The following is a 14,456-nucleotide window of genomic DNA, read 5'->3' on the forward strand; positions in this document are numbered from 1 at the left end:
CCCACACCAGTCCAAGGCGGGTCAGCTCACACCAATGCCCAACACGGGCTAGCCCACACCAGCTGAACATGGACTGGCCCACACCAGCTCAACACGGACCACCCCACCCCACACCAAGCCCAACACGAACTACCCCTCACCAGCCCAACACGGGCCAGCCCACATCAGCCCAACACAGACTAGCCCACACCACAGATGGAGTTAAGATGTTCCGGATAAACGTCAATACATTGACAAAGTGGAGTCGCAATTCATTGCTCTTCCTAATATTTATGCATTTCATAACTCCATTCTTTTACTTTGAGATATTTTTGTATTGTTTGAATTGTTAGATATTACTGCACTGTTGGAGCTAGGAACACAAGCATTTCTCTACAACCACAATAACATCTGCTAAGTATGTGTGTGCAAGCAATAACATTTGATTTGACTTTGATTTGGCCAGCCCACACCTATGTCCAACACCGGCTAGCCCACACCAGCCGAACACGAGCTAGCTTACACCAGCCCAATACAGACTAGCCCACACCAGCACAACACAGGCCAGCCCACACCAGCCCAACACAGGCCAGCCCACACCAGCCCAACACAGGCCAGCCCACACCAATGCCTAACACAGGTTAGCCCACACCAGCCCAACACGAGCTAGCCTACACCAGCCCAACACAAGCCAGCCCACACCAGCCCAACACAGGCCAGCCCACACCAATGCCTAACACAGGTTAGCCCACACCAGCCCAACACGAGCTAGCCTACACCAGCCCAACACAGGCCAGCCCACACCAGCCCAACACAGGCCAGCCCACACCAGCCCAACACAGGCCAGCCCACACCAAGCCCAACACGGGCCAGCCTACACCAATGCTCAACACAGGCTAGCCCAACACAGACCAGCCCACACCAAGCCCAACACGGGCCAGCTTACACCAATGCTCAACACAGGCTAGCCCACACCAAACCCACACTAGCCCAATACGGGCTAGTCTGCAAAACCCAACACAGGCTAATCCTTAGCAGCCCAACACGGGCCAGCCCATACTAACCCCAAAAAGGGGTAGCCCACTCCAACCCCAGCACGTGCCGGCCCAATCAAAGCCTAGCTAGAGGCAGTGGCTCATTAGAATATATGGGGGCTTGGTTTGCACACAGTTATTTTTGTGCAACTGTTACTGAGAGTGTTGGTTTCAGTTGAAGTGTTCTGTTGTGTGATGCCCACATTTCTTTGCTTTTTGTATGCTGCCAATGATAAAATCTTTAAAAAATAGACTGTATGTGACAATTCCAGAAATCCAGAAATGTGATGAGAGAAATATAAAAGTTTCCCTTATACAAAATATATGTATGATAGTAACAACTTGGTTGTCTTTCTGATACAATGTAACTCGTACCCTAAATACCTTTAAGGCTTGAAACGTATGGAATTTATGCATTGAATTAAATTGCAATAAAAATACAAGGGTGCATCAGCCCAATCTGGGAAGCCTACATGGGGCTATTATTTTAACCCGCAATGGGTCCACATCGTGCCAATGTGGGCATGTTTGTTGGGCCACACAGGGCAAATGCCTTAGGGGCCAATTTGAAGCTGATGAGCAAAGGCACATTGGCCCAATGTGGGCAGCCTACATGGGGCCAATCATTTAGCCCGCATTGGGTCCACGTCGTGCCAATGCGGGCATGTTTGCTGGGAACTGACATGGTGCTTTTCCCCATGACCCCAGGATCAGTGTAAATGATAGACTCTGCTTGTGAGATAACATTAGTTTAAATACACATTGAAATATACAAAAAAAGATGGTAATGACTCAAGGCTCTTTGACTTGAAATGTCACATTATTTACAGGGCCAGATCAGCAAGGGAGGATTGTGGTGATAATTCTAACCAAAAGGAGAGAGACTATTCTTCAAAATAACTTTATTTTAAGATTTATGACTAAGTCACAGAAGACAAGCCTGTATCAGTAAAAATACTAACATATAACAAACATTCTCCGAGTAAAACAGCATATTATGTCTAATTAAACAGTATAGTATGTAATTCATATTTAATTTCCACCACAGAACAGAGTATGCAGGTGTTTTCATTGTCTAGTGCCTTCAGACTGTGTTACAGACGGAATTAAAAATGGATGAAATATGTTTGTCTTCTCACACACAATACCCCATAATGACAAAGTTAAAACATGTTTTTAGACATTTTATCAAATGTATTGATAATGAAATACAGAAATATCTAATTTATATAAGTATTCATACCCCTGAGTCAATACATTGTAGAAGAACCTTTGGCAACGATTACAGCTGTGAGTCTTTCTGGGTAAGTCTCTAAGAGCTCCCGAGTGGCGCAGCGGTCTAAGGCACTGCATCTCAGTGCTAGAGGCATCACTACAGACTCTGGTTTGATCCTGGGCTGTATCACAACCGGCCGTGATCGGACGTTCCATAGGGCGGCGTACAATTGTCCCAGCGTTGTCTGGGTCCGGGGAGGGTTTGGCTGGGGTAGGCCGTCATTGTAAAATAAGAATTGTTCTCAACTGACTTGCCTAGTTAAATAAAGGTTCAATAAAAACAATTATACAAATAAGAGCTTTCCACACCTGAATTGTGCAACATTCTTTGAAAAATTCTTCAAGCTCTGTTAAATTGATTGATGATCATTGCTAGACAACAATTTCCAGATCTGGCCATAGACTTTCAAGTAGATTTAAGTCGAAACTGTAACTCGGCACCTCCGGAACATTCACTTCATTCTTCTTGGTAAGCAACTCCAGTGTAGATTTGGCCTTGTATTTTAGGTTATTGTCCTGCTGAAATGTGAATTCATCTCCCAGTGTCTGGTGGAAAACAGACTGAACCAGGTGGTTTTCCTCAAGGATTTTTTCTGTGTTTAGCTCCATTCCGTTTATTTTTTATCCTGAAAAACTCGTCAGTCGTTAACTATTACAATCATACCCATAACATGTTAAACTCAGGATGCATGCAGGCTTCCTTCTTTTCACTCTGTCAATTAGGTTAGTATTCTGGAGTAACTAAAATGTTGTTGATCCATCCTCAGCTTTCTTCTATAACAGCCTGTAACTGTAACTCTGTAACTGTTTTAAAGTCACCATTGGCCTCATGGTGAAATCCCTGAGTGGTCTCTTTCTTCTCCAGCAACTGAGTTAGGAAGGAGGCCTGTTACTTTGTAGTGACTAGGTGTATTGATACATCATGCTCAAAGGGATATTCAGTCATAAAAAAAAAAGGTTTTTACTCATCTACCAATAGGTGCCCTTCTTTGCGAGTCATTGGAAAACCTCCCTGGTCTTTGTGGTTGAATCAGTGTTTGAAATTCACTGCTCGACTGAGGGACCTAACAGATAACTGTATGTGTGAGGTACAGAGACGAGGTAGTCATTCAAAAATCATGTTAAACACTATTATTGCACAAAGAGTGAGTACATGCAAATAAGTGACTTGTTAAGTTTACTCCTGAACTTATTTAGGCTTGCCATAACAAAATGGTTGAATACTTAATGACTCAAGACATTTTAGCTTAATTTTGTATTTAAATGTCCACTTTCACATTACGGGGTATTGTATGTAGGCCAGTGCCAAAAAATCTATATTTAATCAATTTTAAATTCAGGCTGAATCACAAACATAAACCTAAACCTGTTTCTGAGAAACACACCGCTTTCTGCCCACAGAACAGCAGTGTTGTGGTGAATGTATCACATAGCACAGTGTCTCCTGACCGCTCCTGTCTCAGCCTCCAGTATTTATGCTGCAGTAGTTTTTGTGTCGGGGGGCTAGGGTCAGTTGGTTATACCTGGAGTACTTCTCCTGTCTTATCCAGTGTCCTGTGTGAATTTAAGTATGCTCTCTCTAATTCTCTCGTTCTCTCTTTCTTTCTCTCTACTCTGAGAACCTGAGCCCTAGGACCATATGTCACGGCAAACCGGGCATGATCACTCCTTGCTGTCCCCAGTCCACCTGGCCTTGCTGCTGTTCTAGTTTCAACTGCTCTGCCTGCGGTTATGGAACCCCTACCTGTCCCAGACCTGCTGTTTTCAACTCTTAATGATCGGCTATGAAAAGCCAACTGACATTTATTCCTGATTATTATTTGACCATGCTTGTCATTCATGAACATTTTGAAAATCTTGGCTCTCTCTAATTCTCTCCTTCTCTCTTTCTCTCTCTCGGAGGACCTGAGCCCTAGGACCATACGTCAGGACTACCGGGCATGATGACTCCTTGCTGTCCCCAGTCCGCCTGGCCTTGCTGCTATTGCAGTTTCAACTGTTCTGCCTGCGGTTACGGAACCCCTACCTGTCCCAGACCTGCTGTTTTCAACTCTTAATGATCGGCTATGAAAAGCCAACTGACATTTATTCCTGATTATTATTTGACCATGCTTGTCATTCATGAACATTTTGAAAATCTTGGCTCTCTCTAATTTTCTCCTTCTCTCTTTCTTTCTCTCTCTCGGAGGACCTGAGCCCTAGGACCATACGTCAGGACTACCGGGCATGATGACTCCTTGCTGTCCCCAGTCCACCTGGCCTTGCTGCTATTCCAGTTTCAACTGTTCTGCCTGCGGTTATGGAACGCCACCTGTTCCAGACCTGCTGTTTTCAACTCTTAATGATCGGCTATGAAAAGCCAACTGACTTTTATTCCTGATTATTATTTGACCATGCTTGTCACTTATGAACATTTTGAACATCTTGGCATAGTTCTGTTATAATCTCCACCCGGCACAGCCAGAAGAGGACTGGCCACCCTTCATAGCCTGGTTCCTCTCTAGGTTTCTTCCTAGGTTTTGGCCTTTCTAGGGAGTTTTTCCTAGCCACCGTGCTTCTACACCTGCATTGCTTGCTGTTTGGGGTTTTAGGCTGGGTTTCTGTACAGCACTTCGAGATATTAGCTGATGTACGAAGGGCTATATAAAATAAACTTGATTGATAGCTGCCTATATCTCTGATTATAACAGGAAATTGATGCTCCCTTCATTTCAGAGGAGTGTCGGTGGTGGATGTTAACTTTTAAGTGTGCATCTGACTTCATATGCCTTTCCTATTGCCGATAGACTCCAAATATTCTATTATTGGCTGATGATGTGGTTGTTTATAATTTGTGTCATATGCAGTGGTGACCTTCACTTTTACTTAAGTAATTTTCTATTAAGGTATCTTTACTTTTACTCAAGTATGACAATTGAGTACTTTTTCCCTCCACTGGTCATATGGTATTTTTGCGCATACATGTAAGAGACATTTTTGTCATAAAATAAAATGTTTAAGAATTGTGTATGTATATAGAATATTATTTTGGAAAAGGAAATGTGTTTGTTTACAGAAACCCCATTTTATTTTGGTTATTGAGCCTCCTGCTGGCCATTTAGGTTACCACAACTTAGAACCGCATTTAATTAGTTGGTTAAATGGGAAGATGGCTGCAGTCAGATAATTGCAACAATATCCGCAGCAGGTCTCCAAGGTGAACAGCCTCTGGCATGTTATAACAATGTAGGTAAGGGAAGTTGGCAAGTCAGATCCGTAACTTTGGGATAAGGATTGGATCTAAGGGCTGGGTCGATCGGGCTGGGGTACGAAGTGGGGCTTGAGCCGCGGCTGGGGGAGCAGTCGCTCCTTTGCCCTCCTCTCGCCACCATTGGAAGTTCGTTGAGCGGACCGTCTCTCGTGCGTGGTCTCGCAAGGGGCTGCGTGGGGGGTTTGTCGGGGTGGTGTCTGTCGGCGGGCTGCGTGGGGGGTTTGTCGGGGTGTGTCTGTCGGCGTTCTGCGTGGGGGGTTTGTCGGGGTGGTGTCTGTCGGCGGGCTGCGTGGGGGGTTTGTCGGGTGGTGTCTGTCGGCGGGCTGCGTGCGGGGGTTTGTCGGGGTGGTGTCTGTCGGCAGGCTGCGTGGGGGGTTTGTCGGGGTGGTGTCTGTCGGCGGGCTGCGTGGGGGGTTTGTCGGGGTGGTGTCTGTCGGCGGGCTGCGTGGGGGGTTTGTCGGGGTAGTGTCTGTCGGCGGGCTGCGTGGGGGGTTTGTCGGGGTGGTGTCTGTCGGTGGGCTGCGTGGGGGGTTTGTCGGGGTGGTGTCTGTCGGTGGGCTGCGTGGGGGGTTTGTCGGGGTGGTGTCTGTCGGCGGGCTGCGTGGGGGGGTTGTCGGGGTAGTGTCTGTCGGCGGGCTGCGTGGGGGGTTTGTCGGGGTGGTGTCTGTCGGCGGGCTGCGTGGGGGGTTTGTCGGGGTAGTGTCTGTCGGCGGGCTGCGTGGGGGGTTTGTCGGGGTGGTGTCTGTCGGCGGGCTGCGTGGGGGGTTTGTCGGGTGGTGTCTGTCGGCGGGCTGCGTGCGGGGGTTTGTCGGGGTGGTGTCTGTCGGCAGGCTGCGTGGGGGGTTTGTCGGGGTGGTGTCTGTCGGCGGGCTGCGTGGGGGGTTTGTCGGGGTGGTGTCTGTCGGCGGGCTGCGTGGGGGGTTTGTCGGGGTAGTGTCTGTCGGCGGGCTGCGTGGGGGGTTTGTCGGGGTGGTGTCTGTCGGTGGGCTGCGTGGGGGGTTTGTCGGGGTGGTGTCTGTCGGTGGGCTGCGTGGGGGGTTTGTCGGGGTGGTGTCTGTCGGCGGGCTGCGTGGGGGGGTTGTCGGGGTAGTGTCTGTCGGCGGGCTGCGTGGGGGGTTTGTCGGGGTGGTGTCTGTCGGCGGGCTGCGTGGGGGGTTTGTCGGGGTAGTGTCTGTCGGCGGGCTGCGTGGGGGGTTTGTCGGGGTGGTGTCTGTCGGCGGGCTGCGTGGGGGGGGGGGTTTGTCGGGGTGGTGTCTGTCGGCGTTCTGCGTGGGGGGTTTGTCGGGGTGGTGTCTGTCGGCGGGCTGCGTGGGGGGTTTGTCGGGTGGTGTCTGTCGGCGGGCCGGTGGGGGGTTTGTCGGGGTGGTGTCTGTCGGCGGGCTGCGTGGGGGGTTTGTCGGGGTGTTGTCTGTCGCCGGACAGGTGGGGGGTTTGTCGGGGTGGTGTCTGTCGGCGGGCTGCGTGGGGGGTTTGTCGGGGTGGTGTTTGTCGGCGGGCTGCGTGCGGGGGTTTGTCGGGGTGGTGTCTGTCGGCGGGCCGGGGGGGGGTTGTTGGGGTGGTGTCTGTCGGCGGGCCGGTGGGGGGTTTGTCGGGGTGTTGTCTGTCGGCGGGCTGCGTGGGGGGTTTGTCGGGGTGGTGTCTGTCGGCGGGCTGCGTGGGGGGTTTGTCGGGGTGGTGTCTGTCGGCGGGCTGCGTGGGGGGTCTGTCGGGGTGGTGTCTGTCGGCGGGCCGGTGGGGGGGTTGGTTCCGGCGGTTGGCGGTGGTGACTTTGGACGCTTGCCGGGCCCTTCTTGCGGATCTCCCCCGCTACGTTCACACGGGGTCTCCGGCGGGTCGCCTCGGCCGGCACATAGCAGCTAACTTAGAACTGTTGCGGACCACGGGCATCTGACTGTTTAATTAAAACAAAGCATCTCGAAGGCAAGGTGGGTGTTGATGCGATATGATTTCTGCCCAGTGTTCTGAATGTCAAAGTGAAGAAATATGGAGCTTTCGGTCATGCATGAGGGTGGTTACACCAGACTCAATGATTTGCTGCGGGGCTCTTGTAAACGAATCCTGACCTTGACAGGAAGCCAATCTGAGAGTGATGGCTCGAACGCATTCTTGGCTTTGGCTGGGAGTGGGGGGAGTTAAGTCCTGGGAGACGGCTGATGAAAGTGTACGATTGGCAACAGTCTGATCACAGAGCGGCTGTGGTGAAGCGTTTAAACACGCGTATCCCATATACTTAGCTAACTCTAAAACCGCAAAGGTTTGAATCGAACGCTGGCTTCAGCTGGACCCGCTAACAGTGGAGCACTAAATGGAGATGGAATGTGCTTAGTGGTTATGGAAACTGCCAGGTCTCAGGTCCACCAGGGTGCGAGACTCTACACATTCTATGTGTGAGCTGTCCTCCACGCTCCTTGGAGCATGTAGTGGAGATGGCATGTGCCTTACCATTAACTGACACTCCCAGGCCTCAGGCTTGCCTGAGTGTGGGACACCACACATTGTAGGTGAGGAGGTTTCCTCTACGCTCACTAGACTTGAGGCGGAGACTAAACCCATTGGCCCCGCAGTGATAGGGCATTGCATGGATCTGGCTCATGGCCTATGGTGTAGGGAGAGGTATCTCCAGAGTGTCTGGGGAGGGAGGCCTACATCTGATGTGGGTAGTACCATCCACGCCGATTGATTTGCTGCGGAACCATAAAACGGACGGAAGAAGCACAGGTTCTCACTGGGCATGGATCACTGAATGTCAACTTGATGAAATTCAAAAGGAGCGTACCCACCTGTAGTAATCCCGCTCAGTACGAGAGGAACCACAGGTTCAGACATTTGGTGTATGTGCCTGGCTGAGGAGCCAATGGTGCGAAGCTACCATCTGTGGGATTATGACTGAACGCCTCTAAGTCAGAATCCCCCCTAAACATAACGATACCGTAGCGCCGCGGATCTTAGGTTGGCCCGGGATAGTCTGCCTCTTTTGGCAGGTGAGTAGAGCCGTTCGTGAAGGGATTGGGGTGCGGCCAGATGAATTGCCGCCCCTATCCTGATGCGTGCTGCATTTTTGTGGGGAACCTGGTGCTAAATCACTCATAGACAACCGCATTCTGAGTCAGGGTTTCTTACATAGCAGAGCAGCTCACTCGCTGCAATTTATTGAAATTCAGCCCTCGATCCAAGTTTTCTTGGGGACGGAAGGTGTCTTCCTCCACCATCCTCCATCTTTACTTACAGGTTACCAGGTGCACGCAGAAGGTCCAGGTGCCAGAGGCCAGACACAGGGTGTGAGAGAGCCCAGGCAGGCGGGTAGAAGGCGTAAGACACTGACATTGGGCTCTGTAAGGTAGGGGGCAAGGTGGTGGTCGCCCATCCTTTGGTGGGACTGAGAGTCAGGTTGGAACTCGCTGTGGAAGTCAAAGGGTCACCAGGTGCACGAGGAGGCCTCCCTCAAGGCGGGGGGCACTCAGAGTCCAAGCAGGGGCAGGGGCTGGGGGCAGCACTCAGGCTGTGAGTGCTGCCCCCAGGTGCACAGAGTCTTTTTCGGGTTATGAGGTGCACGGGGTTCCTGACAGCGGGACTATAGATGTCTTAGAGTACAACTTACTCCCTGGAATTACTAAGGCCAAGGGAGACGGGTGTTGACCGGGTAGGGAGAGTAAGTGTGGAGGCCTGGAGGTCTGTAGTTCCAGGGAGTAAGCTATACACTCTCAGGCCCAGGGAGAGGGCAGACAGGCAGGCGGGCAGGCAGTGTAGGCCTACAGTCGTGGCCAAAAGTTTTGAAAATGACACAAATATTAATTTTCACAAAGTTTGCTGCTTCATTGTCTTTAGATATTTTTGTCAGATGTTACTATGGAATACTGAAGTATAATTACAAGCATTTCATAAGTGTCAAAGGCTTTTATTGACAATTACATGAAGTTGATGCAAAGAGTCAATATTTGCAGTGTTGACCCTTCTTTTTCAAGACCTCTGCAATCCACCCTGGCATGCTGTCAATTAACTTCAGGGCCACATGCTGACAGCCCATTCTTGCATAATCAATGCTTGGAGTTTGTCAGAATTTGTGGGTTTTTGTTTGTCCACCAGCCTCTGACGATTGACCACAAGTTCTCAATGGGATTAAGGTCTGGGGAGTTTCCTGGCCATGGACCCAAAATATTGATGTTTTGTCCCCCGAGCCACTTAGTTATCACTTTTGCCTTAAGGCAAGGTGCTCCATCATGCTGGAAAAGGCATTGTTCATCACCAAACTGTTCCTGGATGGTTGGGAGAAGTTGTTCTCGGAGGATGTGTTGGTACCATTCCTTTTTCATGGCTGTGTTCTTAGGCAAAATTGTGAGTAAGCCCACTCCCTTGGCTGAGAAGCAACTCCACACATGAATGGTCTCAGGATGCTTTACTGTTGGCATGACACAGGACTGATGGTAGCGCTCACCTTGTCTTCTCCGGCCAAGCTTTTTTCCGGATGCCCCAAACAATCGGAAAGGGGATTCATCAGAGAAAATGACTTTACCACAGTCCTCAGCAGTCCAATCCCTGTACCTTTGGCAGAATATCAGTCTGTTCCTGATGTTTTTCCTGGAGAGAAGTGGCTTCTTTGCTGCCCTTCTTGACACCAGGCCATCCTCCAAAAGTCTTCGCCTCATTGTGCATGCAGATGCACTCACACCTGCCTGCTGCCATTCCTGAGCAAGCTCTGTACTGGTGGTGCCCCGATCCCGCAGCTGAATCAACTTTAGGAGACGGTCCTGGCGCTTGCTGGACTTTCCTGGGTGCCCTGAAGACTTCTTCACAACAATTGAACCTCTCTCCTTGAAGTTCTTGATGATCCGATAAATGGTTGATTTAGGTGCAATTTTACTGGCAGCAATAGCCCTTTTTGTGCAAAGCAATGATGACGGCACGTGTTTCCTTGCAGGTAACCATGCTTGACAGAGGAAGAACAATGATTCCAAGCACCACCCTCCTTTTGAAGCTTCCAATCTGTTATTCAAACTCAATCAGCATGACAGAGTGATCTCCAGCCTTGTCCTCGTCAACACTCACACCTGTGATAATGAGAGAATCACTGACATGATGTAAGCTGGTCCTTTTGTGGCAGGGCTGAAATGCAGTGGAAATGTTTTTTTGGGATTCAGTTAATTTGCAAATAGGGACTTTGCAATTAATTGCAATTCATCTGATCACTCTTCACAACATTCTGGAGTATATGCAAATTGCCATCATACAAACTGAGGCAGCAGACTTTGACACAAATATGAATTATCACAATCTCAAAACTTTTGGCCACGACTGTAGAGGCCAGAAGTCAGAGGTCACCAGGTCAATGGGGGCCTGCCTGGAGGTCAGGAGGCCCCAGGGAGAAGGTCCAAGTGAATAGTTGTGTGAGTGACACTGTCCTTCAGGGGGGCAGAGCAGGCAAATGAATGTAAAATCATGTGAGAAAATGGACAGATAAAAGGGTGTGCAATGTGTAGGCCCACCTGAGTGTACATTCTGAACCTTGTTTGAGGTCAGTAGGTCACATGACCAAGGAGCTATTGAAATTCTAAAGATTACAAAATGTATGTAAAATCTTGTGAGATGAAAATGGACAAATTAAAGGATGTGCAATATATATTGCTAGTGAGTGGATGTTCTGAAAGTAGTTTGATGGTTGTAGGTCATAAGACTAAGGAGCTATTGACATTTTAATCTTTAAAAAATGATCATTAAATCTCATGAGATGCAAATGGTCAAACAAAAGGCTGTGCAATGTGTAGGCCCAATGAGTGTACATTATGACCCCTGTTTGAGGTGTGTGGGTCACATGACCAAGGTGCTATTGAATTTCAAATGCAATGTGTGTCTATGCCATCGGGTTAACTAGAACCAGTTTTGAAAGTTTTAGGAGGAACGGTTAAAGAGCTACTGAAATTAGAAAAATTGGATTTGTCATTATGTTGACGGTTCTAAACTGCTCTTTGTGGACGTAAGGAAAACTACAGACTAATATCCGTCAAATATTCAACCTGAATCTGTCTTTACCTCGGTTTGCCCGAGGCTGATGCTTGTGCTTGTACTCATGCTTATACACATGCATATACACTCGCATTCAAATGCGCACGTGCACACACGTAAATAGTGCCGCACATGCACTGAAATGTATATAGTTGGCCTAGCTGTTTTGTTTTTTGTTGTCTTTGATGTATTTTGCATTGTTGTTTCTCTTTTTTCTCTTTTTTCTTTTTTGTCGCTCTGGACGGGAGACGGTTAGATGACTGAATGTAATGTAAATGTTGAGCGGCTTCACTGCATGTACATTGTATGTTTTGATATTTACATGTGTTTTTCATGATTTAAAAAAAGAGAATTTAAAAAAAAACACGTTATAGCAATCTGTCAGTCGATGACGTGTCATGCAACCATTGGTTGTTGGATACAAAGTCTGAGCAGGGGACTGCAACCACAGTTTTCAATCGTGTCCTTTTAGCTCATATCTCGCCTTATCCTTTGACTGTTTTTGTTTGATAACTTTGTACCTTTTTACTATCACTATCATCTTGGAATCTGTTCAAATAACCTGGAAAACAATCAATCCCTTTATTACCCAAACCTTGGAACTGCGTGACAAACTGTAAATGTGTGATAATTGCAATCAAGAAATCTCAAAAGTTGCCCAGTTTCCCTGATCTTGCTATGGCAAACAAGCTGCTTTTACCATACTGTAATTGTCATTTCTGCAGAGTGATTGTTCTCAACTAAAACTCATAAAGAACTACCCAAGAAGCATTAGGCTCTGTCTGATATGCACTTCAAACACCTGAGGAAGCTCCACTCATTGCACTGGCACTGTAGCCTTGACCACGGCATTTGTTCACTGACATCCCCTCCATACTTTCATTCAGTACATTTTTTTTAAACACATTCCTGAAGCTGTTCTGTTGGATTTCTGCTACAGTCCTTGAGCACATGGTCAATACAGATAAGATAGAAAATATGCCCAAAACTCTGAAATGTACACATACTTCCTGGAATTTCAGTCCAAATAGACAAATGTGAAGTATAAAGGGGAAGGTGAGACTAATCTACGCTGGCACTGGGGAAACTGGCTTTCGAACAGCTTGAAAAGGCAATCTGATTTTCTATGAGGAAGACCTGACTAAGTTTGATATCGACATCAGTGAAGCATCCTTATACTCAGAATAGTGCACGCAGATCTTCAGAGAGGAGCGTGGGCTGTATGAGGAAAAGGTGTACTGCTTTGTTCATCTGACCATTCAGGAGTTCCTTGCCGCTCTGTATATGTGTCTCTCATTCAACAACAGCAATGTTAATCTAATGACAAAAAAGAAACCAAACTCACAAAAACTTCTGAAGATGTTCAATGAAAATCCTACAACCAACAAGAGTGCAGTGGACAAGGCCTTAGAGTGAGAATGGACACCTGGATCTGTTCCTCCGCTTCCTTCTGGGCCTCTCTCAGGCGTCCAATCAGACTCTTCTACGAGGGCTACTGATACAAACAGGAAACAGAGAAATTAGGTAACAGTCAAGTACATCAAGAAAAAGATCAGGGAGAATCACTCTCCAGAGAGGTGCATCAATCTGTTACACTCTAGTGGAGGATGTACCTGAGGTCAGGAAGTCTCTCCGAACTCTCCCGTGCACAATGTTCAGCTCTGGTCTTTGTGTTGTTAACTTCAAAGAATGAGCTGGAATGTGTTCGATCTGAAGAAATGCTCCAGATCAGAGGAGAGTCTTCTGAGGCTGCTGCCAGTAGTCAATGTCTCCAGAACAGCTCTGAAGTTAATCAATACCTAACATAGACATATGACAAAGATCAGAAGAAACCATTAATTTGTATTACTAAATGTATACAATTATATGTTAATATAAATTACATGTTAATGATAAGCTTGGCCTATGTATATGTCTTATAGGTTGAATCAATGTAGCCTCACAGAGAGATGTTGTGTAGCGCTCGTCTCAGTTCTCAACTCAAACTCCTCACACTTAAGAGAACTGGACATTGAGAGACAATGACCCGCAAGATTCAGGAGTGAAGCTGCTGGCTGCTGGACTGGGGAGTCCACACTAAACTGGAAACCCTGAGGTTGCTATTCCACACTAAACTGGAGTCCCTGAGGTTGCTATTCCGTACTGTAAGCCCCGAGGTTGCTGTTTCTGTACCTTTTCATCAAGTGATGATTGTTGTGATGTTCACTAAATCTACATGTCAACAATTGGCATAACTAATGCATGTATTCAAAATGCCTGTGCAGCAGCACAGCTACATTGATGATGTGACAAACTCTCACAGGATGATGACAAGTTAATCAGTATTCATCTAACAATAACCCATGTAATGAAATACATTTTTTTTAAAAAATATGCTCCTGATGCGCAGTGCAATTACATTTGCTTCTAAAGTCAATGTTTTTACCTGTGCTGCAGTAGGCCTACAGGTTAACTTTCAAAGCACCCAATTGTACAGAATGCTTTGTTTAGAAGTTTACAAACTGCAGAATGAAAGAAAATATTTCAAAAAACAATGTTTCCATCCAGCCATTTTTATGTGAGTAAATTACATGTTGGATAGAAGAAAACAGGCCTGATTGAAACAGTATAATTGTCGGTAAACTTTCCAAATGGCAACAAACAAAACATTTGTCTGTGAAATAGATCAGCTGACAAATGCAGTACAAACGCTTTGATGCACATTTTTGGGAGATATAATAACCACAATGTCGCAGTAGACTTGCAGTCATGCGATACTTTGTTGTGTGGTCCTCCAAGTACTATCAGGTATGAAGGTAAGACCCAGATGCAGACAACGTCAAATTAACAATGGTTTAATAATCCAACAGGGGTAGGCAATAGACAGGTCAAGGCTGGCATGGGTCAGTAAACCAGAGGTGGGGCAACAGTACCGGAGGGCA

General features: G+C 47.4%; 1 protein-coding gene across 1 annotated transcript; it reads right to left on the reverse strand.

Moving 5' to 3' along the window:
* Nucleotides 1–5,535: 5,535 nt before the first annotated feature.
* Nucleotides 5,536–11,617, reverse strand: LOC129819477 (cell surface glycoprotein 1-like). The gene is made up of 3 exons (XM_055875780.1): nucleotides 11,563–11,617; nucleotides 8,765–8,936; nucleotides 5,536–7,324 (listed from the first exon to the last, which is right to left on the reverse strand). The coding sequence occupies exons 1-3, from the start codon at nucleotides 11,615–11,617 to the stop codon at nucleotides 5,536–5,538; spliced, it is 2,016 nt and encodes a 671-aa protein (XP_055731755.1).
* Between the last annotated feature and the right edge of the window lie 2,839 nt (nucleotides 11,618–14,456).

The sequence above is a fragment of the Salvelinus fontinalis genome, chromosome 22 (assembly GCF_029448725.1).
Source record: "Salvelinus fontinalis isolate EN_2023a chromosome 22, ASM2944872v1, whole genome shotgun sequence".
Classification (NCBI taxonomy): Eukaryota; Metazoa; Chordata; class Actinopteri; order Salmoniformes; family Salmonidae; genus Salvelinus; species Salvelinus fontinalis.